A 19387-nucleotide genomic window follows, 5' to 3' on the forward strand; every position below is an offset into this window, starting at 1 on the left:
AATTATTTTTTCCCCCCTAATGTGACCCCAATATTCCGTCGTAGTAGTGCTCGTCTGTAAAATAAATAAATAAATAAATAAAATAAAATAAAATTATATAAACTCCACAAGGTACCACTAGCTGCATTTAAAGTACAAAAAGCGGTCAGCATCGACCTCTGCATGCGCTTTAAAATGTTATTTGCACTACTCAGCGGTCGGTGTGACAGTCATGCATGTTACACTTGCCGTACCGTCGTTTACAAGCAACTCATCAGCACAACCAATGGTGGCTGCACCGTACCGCAATTACAATATTGGTTCTCTTGCTGCCGTTTTGTACAGTACGCTTATAAACATGAATGACCATGTGGTCAGCTTTCTTATGCACTCTAAATCATTATTAACGTTAAAAAATGTTATATGGCAGGGGCGTCCAAACTTTTCCAAGCGAGGGCCACAGTGACAAATAAAAGGATGCAACTTTGCCACTTTGATATTTTGTAAAGCAACACACGTAGATATTTTCATACCTTTTCCCTCCATTTTTGATGCATTTTTTGTAAGTATTTCAACGTTCTTCTTCAACAAGCTTCATCAAGTTTCTTTTTGTAATATTTTGACTTTATTCCCATAATATTAGAACTTTTTCCCAACCTAATTTTCCAAAAATGGCAACTTTATTTTGTTTTGTTTCTCATATTATGACTATTATAACTTCCCCGCACCAACTTAAAATATTTTTAAAAATTACAACTTTACTTGGTTTTGTTTGTCATAATATTACGAGTTTATTCTGGTAAAATTGTGACTTTTCTGCATTAGATTACATTTTTTGTCTTAATATTTTGACTATTTTATGTAATTACTGCTGATATTTCTCATTTTTGCTTTTTTTATTATTTATTGTTAATTACTTTTTCTTATTTTTGTCATTAGAAAAGAACTTTTTATTTTGACTTCAATAAAAATAATGTCTTTTTTCTTTAATATTTCAACTTTATGCTACTAAAATGACATTTTTTTATGTTATTCTCGTAAAATTGTGACATTTTCGCACAACACTACAACTTCTCTTAATATTTTTACTTTATTCTTGTGTAATTACAGCTGATTTTTCCATGTTTGCGTTTTTGTTTTGTTAGGTATTTTTTATTATATTTGTAAGATGTGCCCTGGCCAATAAAAAAGCAGACACGGGCCGCTGATGTAAAAAGATGGCCCAGTTAGAATTAGAGCGTTTATGGTATTGATAGATTTTGTTTATTTGATTCTAAGAATAGAAAGATGAAAGGAGGATACACAGGTGACATCTGATCCATGCTTGATATCGTTGACAGAAAGAGCAAAGATTCTCACCTGAACCATGATGAGTTTCCTCTCCGTCGGCCTTCCATCGGGCCACTCCTCTCCAAAACACAAGCTGATTTCAAACTGGGGTGGATTTGGCGTCTGGCCGCGCTGGTGGGCGATCACGCCTACGAATGAAAAAGGCAGTTACAGTATGTGGCATAAAAGAACGACGCAGGATGCGAGGACAGGCGCTGCAGAGAGAACCTACCGCCGAGAAAAGACTCCAGGCAAAACAGTTTGACCTTTTTCTGTCGCTCAATAGGATTGGGCGCGGCGGCGTTGGGCGCGCAGGGGCCGGACCAGTACACCTTGCACTGGCACAGGCGGATGGCGTAGATGTCGTGGCCGCTCACCTCCAGGATCAGACCTCGGTCCATCACGTCCAGCAGGCGGTTTGTGAAGAGCCTCTGCTTGTCGTTGGTGATGTTCTCTGTGGTCGGGAAGCGCAGCTGCTCCAGGCTGACCGGCCCAAACAGCTCCTCCTGGTTCACCATGGGGCCGAGGTCGCCGTAGAAGAGCCTGCAGCCCTGCGGGTTGCTGACGGTGATGGTGGGACACATCTCCCTGCCTCGGTACAGGAACTGCACCTCCAGGTCGGTCACTGTGTCAAAAAAAAAAAAAAAAAAAGGTTTGCTATGTGGCTGCTTTGACGGTGAAGTTACGCACTTGACTGCACTTCCTTCATTGACCAGGGGGGCAATTCCATCAAATGATTATCATTTTGAAGGGGATAGGAGAATCCCTCTAAATCGAGGTTGTCCAAAGTAAGGCACATTCTAAAAATACCAAGAAAAAAAAAAAAAAAAACGGCAAAATGGAAGAAAAACAGTCACTTTTTGAAAATAAAGTCATAATATTACAAGAAAAAAAAGGGTGGGGGGGGTTATTAAAATAAAAAAAATAAGTAAATTAGTAAAAAATTAATTTAAGTTAAAGTTGAAATGCTTAAAAAGAAAAGCCGCCATTGTCTAAAGTCTCCATATTATTATATATTACATTTGGAAAATGTAAAAAATAAAAGAAATGATAATTAACTCATTCAATACCAAAGACGTAGTTTTTATAAACCCCAACGCCCGATCTCAACAACGTATTTATATGTTTGTTTTTTTTGCGCATGAGGCTAAAATGGGGGCTGATGCAACTCCTCACGAATGGATGAGGCTTGAGAGCAATTTTAATGCCATAAAAACAGCCCCTGGGTGGCAGAAGTGAATCATGAGAGGAAGGAGAGACACATGACAGGAAGAGGAAGCCTTGCCTTGCATAAAGAGGCAGCTGTTACATTGCGAACCACACACAAAAAAAAAAAACGACGCACTGTAGGGAAATTTTAACGCATGCACATGAGCACACATAGTTGATGGTGTTGTATTTGTAAATAAGTTATTTTGATGTAATACAGCCCCTTTTTGGTATTTATGTTGGTATAGTCATTTAGATATTTGAGCTGTCACAAAAGCAAAAAATATATGTGTTTCAAAGTCAAAGCTACGCTTGAAATATATCTTTTCACAAAAAGCTGATTTTCTCTCTTTAGTCAGAAACTGATATTTTCCCGAAACTTACCTATGTTCTACTGCTGATTACTAAAGAACGGAAAAAGGTAGAAACAAATTTCTTTTTCTGATGGAAGACGGGAGTCTAATCCTTCTTTTGGTAGGTTCCATGTTTATATAACCATACAACACAATATTGTGTGTGCCTTGAAAGATTGGTCTAAAATGGCCGCTATTGAAGGGGTTGTCTTCTGAAATACGGCTGGGATTGAAAGAGTTGAGGAGAAAACGTTTATACTAATAATATGCTTTTTCAACTACCGTATTTCACAAAGCTGAGATGCAGGCTTTTTCCTTTAAATACATATCACTTGTTCGCATATCTCTCTGGGGTTTTCAAAATGTCAAATATCAAAAGTAGCCCGTCCAATCTTTGATTTTTCAGTATGCGACCTTTGATGGAAAAAGTTTGGACACCCTTGCTCTAAATGTTTCCATGCCGGCGTACCGAATAGAACGACGCGCAAATTCCCACAGCTGACACCGACTCAACAGCGCCTCAGCTGGATTCAGCCAGGTAGTGCACTCCATTATGTCTCAATTAGTTCCTAAACCCCCCTCCCCCAAATACTACCTTAACTTCCCTCACGGGATGAAAGAAGCACACGGAGTGTATGCGGTGTAACTTTCAGAATAAGTCAAAATAGAACTCTTACTCGGGAGGGAGCTGATCCACATCTCTGGAGAGGCGAAAAAGGAGTCGGCTAAAGGTGTGGCCTGCATAGAGTGGTCCGACAGAGGAGCGGGGGGCATGGCAGTCAATGGTGGGGGGTGCATCTCCACATCCACCGGTTCCTGTTTAGGCCAAATTTTCACGGGTTCCTCTTTGGGCCAAACCTCGCTGGACGGGGGGCAACTTGCGGGAGGCGGCATGGAGGACTCGGAGCCCATCGGAGACCACATGATGAGAGGGGACGGACTTGTACCTGGTCCACAAGAAATCATCCATTCTCATCCTTTTCTTGGCTTGTGTTTTTATGTGATCATGCAAAGAGCACCCACCATTGGACGGGTACGGAGGAAGAGATTCTGGTGTGTCTGGAACATCTTCCTCGGCGCCATCTTCCTCACTCGGAGTCCAAGGACCAGCGTCCGCAGAACCTGTGGTTTCATTTAGTCGATATTACACACAGAAAGCCACACTGCAGGTGTATGCCCGAGCAGCAGGTGGCGCAATACCCCCTAACTGTGAGGCCAGTTTGACCAATCAGAAGTCATTTCAGGAAAAGAGGAGTCATACAGGTGGTCCTCTGTTTACGGCATTTCCCGTTACAAACATTAATTCATTTTGATCCGCAAACGCAAGACTTTCTGGAGAACTAGTTGGAGTGGAAGAATACACTTTGTGGGGCTCCAAGATGGTACTGCAACCTCTACCCCGAGGCGGTCGATTGATAGTCTTTCCCGCAAAAATGTAACAGCCGAACCACACCCAGACAACATCAGCAAACGCAACTGCTGACAGGGCTCAGCCTGTCACGTTCACAGACAACCGGAAATGACAAAACTCAACACCACACATACTGTAGCTGCCATGTCGCTACAGCATCCTTGGGCATGTTGAAAGATGTGCTCCTATGAAAGTGACAGTAATAACTAAACAGTGTAGTGTTTTTTCTTATTAGTTTCATTTAATTATTGTATGTATTGTTTTTATGACTGTATTTTATGCCTTGTGTACAGTGGGACTTAAGTGTTAATTTAGTTTTGACTTACACCAATCATACTTTCAACGCATCGAAGGAAAGGAACACGTCCGTAACCTGAGGACTCCCTGTACTGTACTTGCGGACTGAAGAGGATTTACTTAAAGGGTCCCTGACATCATTCATCAACTTAGCTTAAATATGTTATATATTGTTTGCAATTATGTTCCACATTGTTCAATTTTTTAAAAGCGAGCGGTAAATTCGCAAAAAGGACATTTATAATTGATGGCAACACACATGACGAGCTCGCGCTTGCTGTTTAGCCTCATTCCGGAAGCTAAAGCAGAGTAAACAAACGCTCCTCGAGGAAGCTCGTCGACATGGTTCAGTGTATTTTTCATCTAAGTCTTGCCAAAATGTTTTGTTGCTGCTGGATGTTCACAGTAGCCGAGTGATACTGTCAGTTTTCTTTTCCAAAAGAGGAAGGTTTAAGACAACAATGGACAGAGCAAGTCCAGAGAACGAGAGACGGATGGACGCCCACCTCAAGTTCTGTTCTTTGCAGTGATTATTTCACTGATGACTGCTATGAACGCCTTTACAAGAAACATTTGGTGCAAAAGTAAAAGTAAACGCATTTTGAAAAAAGATGCTATTGCGCTGGTACACAGGAAAACAAGACAAGAAGAACGTCGTCAAAGTTGCCACAGAACAGAGTAAATCACATAATGTCTTCTAAACACTACTCATGATAGCAACAAGGCTGTAAAGCATTATACATGTTATATAAACATGTTTCATCATTATCATATACATATATGCTTTGTGGACTGTCGTAGCGAGCAGACTCGCTGCCGCAAGCAGCCGTGAACTCACGTGTACACGGGGGTTCAAACTCATTACGCTGCTAAACTTGGCACAGAAACACGCACAAATGTTGCTCTTTTTAAAGTTAGATGTCGACCATCTCCTGGTGTAAAATAGCGACTACATGAGGCATCATATTTGCAGAAATGGCTTGTTAAATTCAGCAATGTTGCTTGTCACAATTTTGCGACTTTGGCGCTTTTAACAATAATCGATGGATAAGCAACTCCAGAGTAATCTACACTTACCGTTCTGTGTTTTGAAGACGACCAATCTTCATCGCCATGTCTTAAGGGCAAGGGTTATGAAAGTTCTCTATTTCATCTCCAAATGTTTCTTCCTCCTTTTTGCCTCGAAAACTATTGACACATTGCTCAAATCTTGGCTATAATCACTGTAAACATCCTCTGTCTCGTACACCGCCATGTTTGTTTACCTGAGTGATGGTACTCCCATGGCGTCACTTCCGGAAATGAGACTGAACGGTGCGAGCTACTGTAGGTCGTCATGGGTGGCGCCATGAACTATAAATGTTATTTTTGCAAATGTACCATTCAAAAATTGAACAATGTAGACTGTAATTACAAACAATATATATCGTATTTAAGCAAAGTTGATCAACAATGTCAGGGACCTTTTAAAGTCAAGGAAACATGAACATAAAAACCATAGACAATAATGAGGTAGATGCTGAAATGCTGGAAGATAATCTTGTCCATGGCCTGAAGCGGCATCTTCTCATTACCCGGGTTGCTGAGAGGCTGCAGGATATCACAGACGTCGTATATCTTTACGGGATTCATCGGGACCTCTTTGGTTCCGTCGTAGATGAGGTTGAATTCCCGGCTTTTGTTCAGGGCACACCGGAGCTGGGCTTTCCACTTGGCGGGATCAGGTTCATCAGATCCCTCTTGGAATTTCCCTGTCTCTACAGCCCACGCCTGAAGGAACATGTCAGTGGACGTGTCAACATCACATGCTTAAAACTGTGCATGAGTCACACACACGCGCATAAACGGATGGCGGGACTGATGTACACTAATAGCATTTTATGCTACAATGACGCACTACCTCTGACCCGCCCATAGGTAGCTGAGCCTGCCATGTGTGTACACTCACCACTTTATAAAAAGCAGGCTTCGCTATGCATATTAAAATACAGCAGTTAATTAGTTCCAGGCCCGACCGTGATAAGTGGGATTCTTTATTTATAAATGGAATATTTCCATAGTTACAGCATAGAAAACCTGTTTACGACCATCTAAATACATTTTTTCAACATTATTAGAGCCCTCTAGACATGGAATAACACCCCTATAGTCACTTTTACACTGATTACCCAATATAGTAGACATAAGAGTAAAGAAGCCATTTAAGACATAAGACTCATGCGCGTTTGTGTTGCTGTACGTGTTCCCTAAGGGGTAGTGATGTGCTGATCAATACTAAAATATCGATACTTCCGATACCAGCTCTTCATGCTGTACAATACATTTTTAAATCAAAATAAAGAATTTTGATACTTCAGTCATTTGAGGTAATGTTTGTCTGTTGAAACGGAGCCATGTGTTATTATTTTACTTCCTATTTTATTGTTTAAAATACCATTTCCATACATTTTATATGATTTTTGTCCTGCTTTTTCTGTAAATCACCCCACTACCTCAATATACTTCAGGGTTTAATTTGTTTTTTTATTAATAAATTCATTAAATGTCTTGTATTCCTTATGCTATGATATGAAATACACCACTATTTAAAATTTACCATTACACATGAAGTGAATTTGTACAAAATATCGGCTCGGTATCACCAAGACCAGCCTAAATTTTACTCAGTATCGGAATGGGATACTACGATCCATACTACATATCGTTCACAGCTTCTTCTGAATGCCTTACATATGTATTTGAGTTCATTTATTCATTTGTATGCTTTATTTAGGCAAAAATGCACTTAAATATGCACATTATGTTAATTATAGGACATATTCAAACAGGAAACAGCATGATTTATGAGTGAGTATGGTTTTGCAGTGAACAGTGACAGTGAAGTCATGAAAATCGAACCTCGGTTAAGGTCTGCCCTAGTTAGCGCGTTTTTTGGTTAACATCCAAACTTTTTGCAAAATGTTTTGCCTTGGCTTGCGTTCGCCCGCTTGTTTAGCGTCCAAAATACCGTCCGGTTTGTTTATGCCGCCATTGTGAATCAGGCGCACAAGACGAAATCTCGTGATACTTGCACATGATCACACAATGCATTGTGGGCCGCGGGCGCCATTTTAGAGCAACAGCGTTTGTTTATATCAGAGTTGTAGAGAGACACACCATGTAACAAACATGCAATTTTACAGCTTAAAGAGAAGCCCGTCGTCATTTCAGAGCTATGTAAATATGACGGGTGTGGCTCCGTCATCGGCTGCGGTGCGCACACATCTACTCTGGTTCCCGCGTAACAATCTATCAAGCCGGTGGCGCATCGAGGGTGACACTGACGGTTTTACATCCATACACCCATTTCTGTTTCCAACAAACAACAAAACAAACATTCAAACTTACCGTAGCATGTTCGCGGCATCCACAGTCAAAACATAGCACACGTCACCAGACACCTTATGAGGCATCCGTCATAACGTCACTAACGCCAGCGGTTGTTTTTTTTTTTTTTTTTCATTTCCTTTATTAAAAGGCAAGGTTCATGTTCATTGGTTCTGGAACATTGATATTTTGTTTGATATATTTTAGAATTGTGGTTGCAGCACATCGTGTTTATTTTGGTAATTGATGGTTTTGTGGGTGGGTTTTCCAACAAAACTAGGCAAAAGTGATGTTAGATGTTCAATTGTCCATTAATTTGTCATTTGTATTTATTTATTGTATTGTTTATCTTTTAAATTTTTTAATTTATAAGACACTTATTGTAAAACTATAATTATTGTCTATGTAATCTGTTGTTTAACATTTTTGGGTGTCTGGAATGGATTAATTGGATTTACAGTATTTTCTATGGGAAAAATTGCTTTGGTTAGAGTCTGTTTTGGTTTGAGTCGGACCTTCTGGAACACATTAATGACATTAACCATGGCACCACTGTACCTGTATTTTAGTGCATTTAGTCATTTTGTGCTTGGAAATACATAATTCAGGCAAAGGTTTGCTTAAATATGGATATTTTTAAATATTAATTGATTGTATTCAACCACAAAACAGCATGATTTATTAATTAGCAAATTTTTTAAAAACCATGATAGGCAGAAGCCACGGAAATGGAACCACGAAGCGAAGCGGCAAGGGACAACTGTTGATGTTAAAAGTGGATAAATGCAACAAACCAGCTTATTAGCATAACGTGAACGCATCATATAAAGCGGGTCAAAAACGTAAAAAAAACTGCTGTGGGCCACAAATGACCCCCCAAGCCACAATGTCAATACTAATTTTGATGCCTGACAATGCGTGTGCAAGCACTACACGCACATTTTTTTGTCATGTTTGTGATGTTTCAACACACCAAAGTAAATGTGTTCGTTTGATGCAACAGGTACCTTAAATATGGTGTCCTCGTCCTCGTGCTGGGGCGTGTGTCGTGTGGCGTGTTTCCACGGGATCTTGAAGCGCATGGCCTCACGGTCGAGCCATTCCAGGCCAGGATATCTCCCGCTGTCCACTTGGGCCACCAGCCACGGCTTCAGGCGGACACGTCGCGGCGCCACGGACATGTTGACTGGGTAAGACACGCGCGCGCGCACACACACACACACACACACACACACACACACACACGAGTGGGTGAACGTGTTCTCGGCAAGGACAAGTCAAGCGTTTCTATCGGCGTTTTCCAGCAACAACCTGACAAGTGTGTTGCGTTCAAGCACACAAGGTGGAATCAAACAAAGTCGCTTACCTGCGCGAACCAGGAAGTGGCCGTTCCTTTTACCTGTCGGACTCTGCCCAAAAAAAAAGAGTTGGGGGGGAGAAATTAAACCGTCGCTGTCCCCAAAACGACCCCTGTGGAATTCACACCGGTGTGTCTATTCGATAAATCAACGAAAGAGCTCAAATGTGAATATCACAACACGGCTGTCCAAGTCAACTCGGACTCGCCGTTTTCTCGCCCTTGACTCGCCCCGCCCCGCCCACTTCTCCAAGCCGAAACTCAGGTACGTGTGTGACGTCACAGCAATGACACACCTTTTCCATTGGAGCCGCAGACGATAGTGGTGGCCGCTACTGCACATTTTGGTATCGGCTCGATACCAAGTGACTACGATGCAGCGTCGCCGATAGCGATACTTTTGAGTATCAATACCAATTTTCCAAGACCGTTGAATGATTTGGCCTTCAATTTGTTGATCACTAGTACACCGTTGTCAAAATACACCACAGGTGAACAAAAATATATTTTTATCAACGAACATTTGTGATTTGTGAATAATGTAACAATATATTGCATACAACAACATCAACGAAATAATGCAATTTTTCCCTTTTAGTACACACAACTGTGAGCAGAGTAAACTGTAGCGCAAAATAAAAGAAAAAATTGGCTGTCATTCAAACAATTGAATTGAATTGCCCCCAAACAAGATAAGATAACAATATATAACATTATACACGTGACAATATCAACATTGTAACAATATGAACAACTCAACAACAAAAAAAAAAACACAAACAAGATATCGGTGAAAATAAACAGAGAATCAGACAGGCCTGGATCCCACCAATTCCCAATTGCGTGTAATCTCAAATTTGCATAATGTCATCGTTTTTTATGATTAACCTAAGGGTTCATGGCCATTTTTTAAATGAATGCCGAACATAAAGATGAATGGTAGCTTTGCTATTAATAACCCCCACCAAATCAAACAGGACACACCCTGAAACTTCTCTATGATGGCATCTTTTCCTTTTGGTCGTGTAGTTTCACCAGTTATGTTTGTGTGTGTGCTCGTGTGTTGATGTGTCATGCTAATGACACCCCTTTTCCTTGCACATAGATAGATAGATAGATAGATAGATAGATAGATAGATAGATAGATAGATAGATAGATAGATAGATAGCTATGCATGAGATGAGAAAAATAAGAAAATAGAATAAGAGTAAATAAATATGGAACAAATCACTTAAAATTCAAGTGCAAAACTACGAAAGCACTCGGAGAGCGCAGACCTCTGCCAAGCGCCATATTTCCCCCCGTATTGTGATTTACAGCATAAATATCAGTCCTACATTTATTTGATCTACATATTTAGATTCCTTGACCATGAAAACATAGCATTAGCAATTGGGTCCATCATGTTATAAATAATAGTTGAGTAGTTACTCACAAAAATTACATTTTCCGTAATGGCGGTTTTCTACTGGCTCTAGCTCCATAGCTTTTGAAGATACAACAAATCTGTTGGCACACTCCAGATTCCACAGTGTCTTGGCTATATGTCATGGTGTTTGTTGCATGTTTATAGCTTCGTTTGGTGTCTTCCTATGAGGAAAATTGCAAAGGTCCTCTATTTTGTTATATTCTGGATGACAATATCCGGACTGATTCCATTATCTGGATCAGTCTTTGATTTGAGTTTGTAGAACCTGTTGGAAACTTGTCCCGTACTTATTTCCCCCCGGTGCTCTGACCATTTTTTTGTGGAGTTATATGCACAAATGACGAAAATGGTCCTAGCTCGCAATGTTAAAGAATCCTTTAAAAAATTTGTGGATCCAGAAGGCGATCCAGAACACCCCCAAAATATAATCCGTTCTTCCATATCCCATTTGCGGCAATTCCTGAAAATGTCATCCAAATCCATTCAGAACTTTTCAAGTTACAGTATTTTGAACACAAACAAACAAACAGATAATTGGCAGAAAAAACATAACCTCCGCGCTGCGCTTGGCACAGGTAATAATATACAACAAGGTAATAAGTCCAGTCCTGTGTGTGTTCTTAATGCTACCCCTCTGTTGTGTTGAAAAGCCGCATGGCGTGGGGGAGGAATGATCTTCTCAGTCTTTCACATTCAGCAGAGCAGGACAGTGATAGTAATCTGCCACTGAAACTGCTCTTCTGTCGGGAGATGATGCTGCTTTCATGTTTTTATATATACTATTTTTTTCTATATACATTCATTTTTTTATGTTGCAAAAGGGTAAAAGAAAATGACGCCCAGGCCACCCCTAGTTTACATGGGTGGGGGGTTACTGTTGTGCTTTTTTTTGGGTAAAATCTAATGACCTGTGTTGAACCTGACTGTAATTCTAGTGCTAGGACTGCACTACTGCATTTGTTAGTACAATAGGTCAACTGCATTATGTCATATTCAGTGTATAAACCACATTTGGTCTATTTACGAGACTTGCAACAAAGATGAGCCTTAAATGCACACTGACATGTAGCGTGCCTCGTGTCCACTCGTATCATTTCCAGTACAAATGTGCCGTTGCAAATAATGTCCAAATGTGTATTCATGAACATACTGTATGTATCATAGCAGTTGGCAGTAGTTACTTATTCAGCCAAATATACACCACTATCAAAAAGTTAGGAATATTGGGATTTCAGCATGAACCTGAAATGAACTGTAACCTTTTACAGGTGAACTTCATTTGACCTTCTCTAAACTTCTGAATGCACATGTCCAGCTGTTCAGTCTTTCAGTGGCAACAAGTGAAGCTTCCATAGAGCATTTCTTGTCATGTGACAGGGCAGCACAGCAGGGTGTGAGTCTGTGTCATCAGCAAAACTGATGAAAACGCTCAGTCAGGGTTGATGTGAAGTCCGCCAAGAGATTGGTCCTGCTGCCATCTTTTGTGATTCCCGTTACTTTCCACAGCTGTTCAGCTCCCCTTGGATTTTCTGAACAATGTGTGACAGGTCCAAGCTCTGTGTGAGAGTCTTCAGTAGCGCCTCGTCCTCTTGAACCCCGCCCATGAACTCTTCATAGGACAGTTCACCTTTAGGGGGAAGAAGTAAAATGTAATATTCCTGGATCAAAATTTTAAGACCAGTTCAAAAATTGTAAGAATGTACATTTTGCATTGTTGGATCTTAAGGAGGTTCTCAGCAGCGCTTCAAAATGCAAAAGAAGAAGTGGGAGTGAGACATGTGAGTTTATTGCAATTGCAAAGAAGCATTAAAGTAAAATAGGCTGCTCATCAGCTGATCAAATGTTTAAGAGCACAGCCTATAAAAGGCAAAATGTGTGCAAAAATGTGGATTGAACGTGATTTAGTGTCAGGTATTCACACTGTCATGATCTCTTGATGGCAAAGGCAAAAAAGCTTTCTCTCTTTGTAGGCGGTGGGATTGTAAGCAAGGCCTCTCGCAGTGCGCCATTGCTGCTGAGGTTGGACGCAGCAAGACAGTCATTTGAAACTTCTTCAAACATCCTGAGGGTCATGGAACAAAAAAGTCAAGTGGTAGACACACCATCATTCAATGGAACAATGGAGCTTCAGGTTGTGCAGGAGCGTCAAACGGCAGCCGGCTGTGTGGAGATGTTGCAGGGAGCATCCCTCATGACTGAAGGCCCTCGTCTGTGTGGTAATGATTGGCTTTTCAACAGGACAACGCTGCACTTCACAAAGAGGATAAGATCACTCTTTTGGGCCATCCTGTGTAGGGTTGGGCATCGAGTCTTGGGCATGGATGGGAAGTGGGACTAACATTCCGATTCCCTTTCTTTATTTCAATTTCTAGGTTCGATGCCCACTTTGCCGACCAGAAGAAATAACCGCAAACACCAATGAAGACGCCGGCGAGCACCAGCGAAGAAGAAGAAAGTTTGGCTTAACTTCATAAAAAAAAGAGGGGTCGGCTCAGTGCAACATTTGCAACACAACAATATCATGCAAAGGAGGGTGCACGGTCAACATGATTCATGTTCACACATTCATGTTGTAGAAATACTGTAAGTACTTTGTCGTTGATGCGCTACGTCGGACTTCCACCAAGCAGTCAGAATCAGGGAAGTCAAACAATAAATGACGTCTGTCTCACGCCAGTGTAACCCAGGGTTTCAGGATGCTAGCTGATGTGGAAGTTGGGGAGTAAATAAAGGCTACAGCTAGGCAAGTTTATGATTGGCACAGTATGTCTCCTGTTTGCACACTTCCAGCCTTCAAAATAAGAGCGCTTTGGGCTACTGTATATCCTGTTTAATTTTGTTATCAAAATAAGGGTTTCATTAAAATGAGCGTACACCAACACTGAGGCAGCAAAGTACACCAATTTTCAAACGTAAACATCTTTTGTGACAGTGTACTCCTGTAAAAAGACACTTCATAACATTTATATTCAAGATGAATGCTTTGATATTTATACACTAGAAAATAGCCCTGGAAGAAATTAGTAGCAAAGGTGATAAAGGTGAAAGTTCATATCATGAAACAATTCATGGAAAAGTTCAGGCGTTTCATCCAAAAAGAACTCTGGTTAGCGCCCTCACTTAAACTGTCCAAACGTCCATGACCCTGCCTCTAAAAAGCATCTGAATCGAGAACAGTTGGGAATCGAAATGAGGAAACCGACTCGGAACCGGAATTGTTCAAATTCAAACGATGCCCAAACCTAATCCTGCGTGTTCCCCTGATCTAAATGTACAAAAATGGACATGAGTTCCAGACAGTGAAGCCATCTTCCCCACCTGGAGCAACATTCCCACTAGCCTCCTGGGAACACTGGCATCAAGCACGCCCAAAGGCATTTTTCACCTCATGGTGCAGCTACTCATACATATTTTATACTTTTATACATTTTATTTCTATCTTAGGGGGGTTTCTGGATTTTTTTTTTCGAGCTATGGTCTTAAACTTTTGATCAGCCGATCAGCTCAACCTATTTCACTTTAATGTTTGTTCCTTCTGCATTTTCAAACTCTGCCTAGAATGAAATGTACACTCTTGCCATTTTTCAACGGCTCTTCAACTGGAGCGTATCAGTAAATCTTACCATCGCCATTGATGTCAATCTTGTCAAACACTATGTCTGCAAACTCCTGCGCTTTAGTGTCGTCGGGGACCCCATTGATTGCATGAATAGACTGAAAGACCAAAACAAAACGTCATGTTAGTTGAAGCATACAGCATGCACTGTTCTCCGCTCAACCAGTAGATGTCGCCCGAGTGTCAGCTATCACTTAGCAAAAAAAACAAAAAAGTCACAGGGCTTGGTTTTGTCTACTGTTCATACAGATTCACACCTTGTGTTTGATTCAGAACCAAGGTGGCTAAGGGTGTGTTCACACTTGACCAAACGAACCGTTCTCGCAAAAGACACTTGGACCAAACAGGGGGACCAAGACCACCTGAGAGATGGGTCTCGGTGAATGAAGCATATGTAGAGCATACGCTTAACTCTAGCACTATTTGGTCCACTGACAAAGATATGAACACAAAAAACTTTGATCCGGAACAGAGTGCCGGACTGCAAATGTGAACGCAACCTGAGCAGCATTTTCTAAGCCGCTCGTGAAGCTTTCACACGATTGAAAGGCTCACCTTAATGATGAGAAGTAGCTCGTCGCGGTCAATGCAGCCGCTGCCATCTAGATCGTACAGTTTGAAGTACCAGCGAAGTTTCTGATGCACCCCTCCCTTCAGAACTAGGCTGAGAGCAGCGACGTATTCCATGAAGTCAATGAAACCGTCCTTTATAAAACAAACAAAAACCAGGATGAACAATATCAATCTGACCAATACCTAAGCATAGAAAGATCATATTCTTGGTTGGGAATAAAATCTGTGCATAAAATGTGTTGACATAGTTCTGAGGTGATGTACGCCAGTATCAAATATCATACTAGTGGAATTAAACCATTCGGCAATCAGGGAATCATTGCCGTCCGTGTATGGTACTGTATGGTGTACAGTATTTGTTTCAGACATGCATGACAGGCTAAGGTCTCCTAGCATCCGTATGCTTATCTCTGGAATATTAAAGCCAAAAAAGCTCAAATAAGGCTGAAACAGAAGTACATACTGCATGTGTGCAGACTAGTGAACATAAGACGGTGAAGAAGAGAACAGATGTATTTAGGAGTAATGGCTAAATTGTTCTCACGTCATTCAGATCGAAGGTCGTAAACATAGACTCCACGTAGGCGTTTGACGTCTCCGACAGGTTCCTCAGCCCAAAAAACTTCTTGAACTCATAAAAAGAAAGAAGTCCAGATGGGCACTCGGTCATGAATTTCCTGTACCACTGGTGGCTCTCGCAAGTGGTTAGATCCTCCAAAGTGGAGCCGTTGTTTCCCATGTCTGTTTTGCTCAAATCAAGAAAACCCTTGGTCAGATCCTTCACATGCACGGTATTGGGTGTGTTTGTGTGGGTTAGACAGGCATCCGACACAGCATATGTGCAAAGCTCTGAAGTGGTAATCTGCTTTGCTTGCCCACCGAGTCTTAACTATTTAAAGAGACCTAAAGGGCAGAGATAACTGCCCCCTTATGTGATTGAGCCACGGCGTGTTCCTTTGGATTTTGTGAAGTGAACAAAGAAAAGCTGTGATGGACTGGCAACCCAAGTCTGCTGGAATCGGCTCCATCCCACCTGCGACCCCGAGCATGATCAGTGGTAGAAAACGAATGGCGATATCACTCCACTAAAACGTCAGCGTACAATGTGCTATGGCTAGTATGGTGTCCGCTTTATGCCCTAGACCAGGGGTGTCCAAACCTTTTCCAGTGAGGGCCACATCCTGAAAAATGAAAGGATGCAAGGGCCACTTTGATGTTTAGCAAAGCAACACATGGAGATGTGCCAGGAAGCTACATGGAGCTCAAGAAAAACTGCATTTCACCTCAGTAATATGGGTGAATGCTACTGAAAATGACGTTTTTTTCCATCATAATACAAGTTTATTCTTGTAAAATTGTGACTTTTATTCTTCATTCGATTATGACTTTTTTATTACCGAAAAATTACAGCTGTTTTTTTTCCATTTTTGCTGGGTTTTTTTTAAACGTTCCAACTATTTCATTTTAGCTTTCCTCTTGTAAATTTTCTTCTCGTAATTATAACTTTATTCCCATAATATTTTTTCTCTTTATAAAAAAAGAATGTATTTTTTCTTTAAAATTACCAGTCGTAATTTTCATGAGATTATGACTTTAAATCTTATTTCTTTAATATTTCAACGTTATGCAACTAAAACAATGATTTTTGTTATTCTTGTAAAATTGCAACCTTTGATGAGAATTAAATTAGAACTTTTTTTCTTCATATTTTGACTTTATTCTCATTAAATTACAGCTGTTTTTTCCATTTCTTTCCATTTTCTTCTCATAAATATGACATTATTCCTGTAGCATAACTTTTTCCGCAATGTAATTTTCAAAAATTACAACTGTCCTAAAAATGACTTCTTGTCAAAAAATTACAACTTTTTTTAACGACTTTTTCCTATTAATATTACAATTTTATTCTTTTCTTATTAAATTCTTATTACATGTTTATTCTTGTAAAACTGAAACTTTTTTCTCTTCATATTTTGACTTTATTCTTGTATAATTACAGCTGTTTTTTCCATTTCTTTTAACGTCTCTTTAAACTTTAATCTTGTACATTTTCTTCTCGTAATTCTGACTTTATTCCTGTAATATTTTCACTTTATTCTCGTAACATTATAACTTTTTTTCCGCAACGTCATTTTTCAAAAATTCCAATTTTATTCGTTGTTTTGTTTGTTTCTCATAAGATTACGACTTTAGACCTTTTTTCTTCAATAATTCCTCATTACGCTACTAAAGTGATGATTTTTCCACGTAATACTGCGATGTTATTCTTGTAAAATTACAACCTATTCTTATGAAACTCTAACTTTTCTTCTCTTGATATCTGGACTTTATTTTTGTACAATGACAGCTTATTTTTCCATTTTTGCTGTTGTTGTCAATTTTTTTTTGTTTTGCTGTTAAATTATATTTATAGAATGTGCTGTGAGCCAATAAAAAAACATAAATGGCCCCCAGGCCGCACTTTGGACACCCCTGCCTTAAGAGTCTAATAATTATACTGTATCTCATACTGTATGTCTTTAGATTGCATCTTGAGGGACAAAACTGGAATGTCCTTGTACTAAAATGGACCGAGCTAAGCTGTACAAATACAGTCATGTCAAATCGTCTTGCTGCAGATTCTTCACATTTCATCCGACGTTAGACAGCATAATGAATTCCTATCAAGTGCAGAGGAACTGGACGGACCAGTCCGGGTTGTTTGCATAATAGCTAAGATTTAAGGTGTGATAGAAGGAGACCAATGTCTAACTTTGCAGGGTAAATAGTCTAAATAAATCCCCCGTTATGTAGCCAAAAGAATATACTGTACTGTATGATAATAATATAATGAATTGCATTATAACTGACTAGAAGTGCTCACTACTAAGTGTGGTATATGAACAATTACTACGCTAATCTGCCTTGTCAATATGAAATACCCGTGAAGTGCTGTAAAAAAAAGTAAACACAGATGTAGTAACCCTGCGTATTAATCTCGTCTGCGGCGTGCACTTCAAACGTGCGTTTTGACAAGGGTCACTGTCGGTGGTCAGCTCTCGTTAGGCTTTAGAGAGGATTCTTGATCCTCTTTGGAGTCATCATCTTTACAGTTATCTCCTTACAGGAGCAACAAGGTAAACGGGAAAAGTAGGGCAGAGCGCGGTGTGCCGTCAGTGGGACGTGACTAATTAGATTGGAGTTGAGTAAAAGTCAGCATCAATATGCATCACCCTGAATGGGTCCTGACGTAATTCATCAACTTTGCTTGAATATTTTATATGTTGTTACCTCCACCAAGCGCAAGCGCAGCGCGAAGGTTAGGTTTTTGCCGGCGTTCATCTGTTTGTGTTCAAAATAACTTGAAAAGTTTGAATGGATTTGGATGAAATTTTCAGGAATTGTCCGAAATAGTATATGGAAGAACTGATTTCATTTTGGGGGTGATCCGGATCACCGTCTGGATCCAGCAATTTTTTAAAGGATTCTTTACCATTTTCGGCATTTGTGCATATAACGCCACAAAAAAAATGGTCAGAGCACTTGTTAGGGACATTTAGCTATCCCCGGTACATTGCGCTATAATCCTAGGTGTTAGCATGCTAATGTTAGCATTGCTAGCATGCTAATGTTAGCATACTAGCATTTATTACTATTTTCATGGGTCGACACATATATAAACACTCACCACTGTCATGCTATGTGTTAGCATGCAAACCTTTCGCATGTTATCATTGTTATCATGCTAATATTAGGAACACACTATTGGACATGGGTAGACACTATAATGCTAGGTTTTAGCATGTTAGCATTGCTTGCATGCTAACGGAAGCATACTAGCATTTTTTCCAATTTTCATAAATATAAACTTAAGCAGACACTTAGCGCTACCATGCTAGGTGTTAGCATGCAAATTTTAACATTTGTAGCATTTTCAGAGGTAGGCACTTGTATAAACACTTTGTTAGCATGCTAATGTTAGCATGTTAGGATTTTTTAAGTCCTTCAAACCCTTCCATGCTATATTTTCATGGTCAAGGAATTTAAATATGTAGATAAAATAAATGTAGGACTAATATTTATAGAGTAAATCACAATATGAGGGGAACTATGGCGCTTGGCGGAGGTCTGCGCTCTCCGAGTGCTTTTCAAGTTTCTAATTATGTTCTACATTGTTCGCTTTGTAGCTTAGCATCATTTCCAGATGTGACGTAATGAGGGTAATATCGTGCAGGTCAGTAGAGTAAAGAAACACTTCTCAGCGGTAGATCGTGGACTTGGTTCAGTATACTTTTCATCACAATAGCAGTCACGCCAAAACATCGTGTTGCTGCTGGATGTTCATAGTATCAAGTGATACTGTAAGTTTGTTTTCTTTTCCAAAAGACATAGGATTAAGGCAACAATGGATGAAACAAGTGCAGACAACGAGAGTGATCATTGCATTGACGACTGTGTCGAAGGAAAAACGTCTATTCAAGACGCATT

The 19387-nt window shown here is 40.1% G+C and overlaps 2 protein-coding genes and 1 long non-coding RNA gene across 3 annotated transcripts in view; 1 reads left to right on the top strand and 2 right to left on the bottom strand.

Annotated features, from left to right (window-relative positions):
* Window positions 1-2236, top strand: part of LOC129185950 (uncharacterized) — a 14246-nt gene extending 12010 nt beyond the window's left edge. The window contains exon 3 of the long non-coding RNA XR_008572170.1: window positions 1320-2236. This is a non-coding gene — a long non-coding RNA (uncharacterized LOC129185950). The remainder of the gene's footprint in view (window positions 1-1319) is intronic.
* irf6 (interferon regulatory factor 6) overlaps window positions 1-9535 on the bottom strand; it is an 11262-nt gene extending 1727 nt beyond the window's left edge. The window contains exons 1-7 of the mRNA XM_054783643.1: window positions 9311-9535; window positions 8952-9130; window positions 6153-6348; window positions 3894-3992; window positions 3548-3817; window positions 1541-1933; window positions 1339-1457 (exon numbers count right to left, since the gene is read on the bottom strand). Coding sequence (XP_054639618.1) covers window positions 1339-1457; window positions 1541-1933; window positions 3548-3817; window positions 3894-3992; window positions 6153-6348; window positions 8952-9125 — 1251 coding nt within the window. The 5' untranslated portion in view covers window positions 9126-9130; window positions 9311-9535. The remainder of the gene's footprint in view (window positions 1-1338; window positions 1458-1540; window positions 1934-3547; window positions 3818-3893; window positions 3993-6152; window positions 6349-8951; window positions 9131-9310) is intronic.
* Window positions 9536-11979: 2444 nt separating this feature from the next.
* On the bottom strand, window positions 11980-15659 carry si:ch211-103a14.5 (guanylyl cyclase-activating protein 1). Its single transcript, XM_054783649.1, has 4 exons — window positions 15465-15659; window positions 14903-15052; window positions 14355-14445; window positions 11980-12358 (listed from the first exon to the last, which is right to left on the bottom strand). The coding sequence occupies exons 1-4, from the start codon at window positions 15657-15659 to the stop codon at window positions 12225-12227; spliced, it is 570 nt and encodes a 189-aa protein (XP_054639624.1). The 3' UTR covers window positions 11980-12224.
* Window positions 15660-19387: the final 3728 nt, after the last annotated feature.

The sequence above is a fragment of the Dunckerocampus dactyliophorus genome, chromosome 8 (genome assembly GCF_027744805.1).
Source record: "Dunckerocampus dactyliophorus isolate RoL2022-P2 chromosome 8, RoL_Ddac_1.1, whole genome shotgun sequence".
Taxonomy (NCBI): domain Eukaryota; kingdom Metazoa; phylum Chordata; class Actinopteri; order Syngnathiformes; family Syngnathidae; genus Dunckerocampus; species Dunckerocampus dactyliophorus.

Excerpts from the sequence above, each read along its gene's own strand:
- si:ch211-103a14.5 (XM_054783649.1), bottom strand. The coding sequence starts at position 15,659 with ATGGGAAACAACGGCTCCACTTTGGAGGATCTAACCACTTGCGAGAGC. Across the intron at positions 15,053-15,464 it reads CGACCTTCGATCTGAATGAC|GACGGTTTCATTGACTTCAT; the intron begins GTGAGAACAATT and ends TGTTTTATAAAG. Across the intron at positions 12,359-14,354 it reads GATTGACATCAATGGCGATG|GTGAACTGTCCTATGAAGAG; the intron begins GTAAGATTTACT and ends TTCCCCCTAAAG.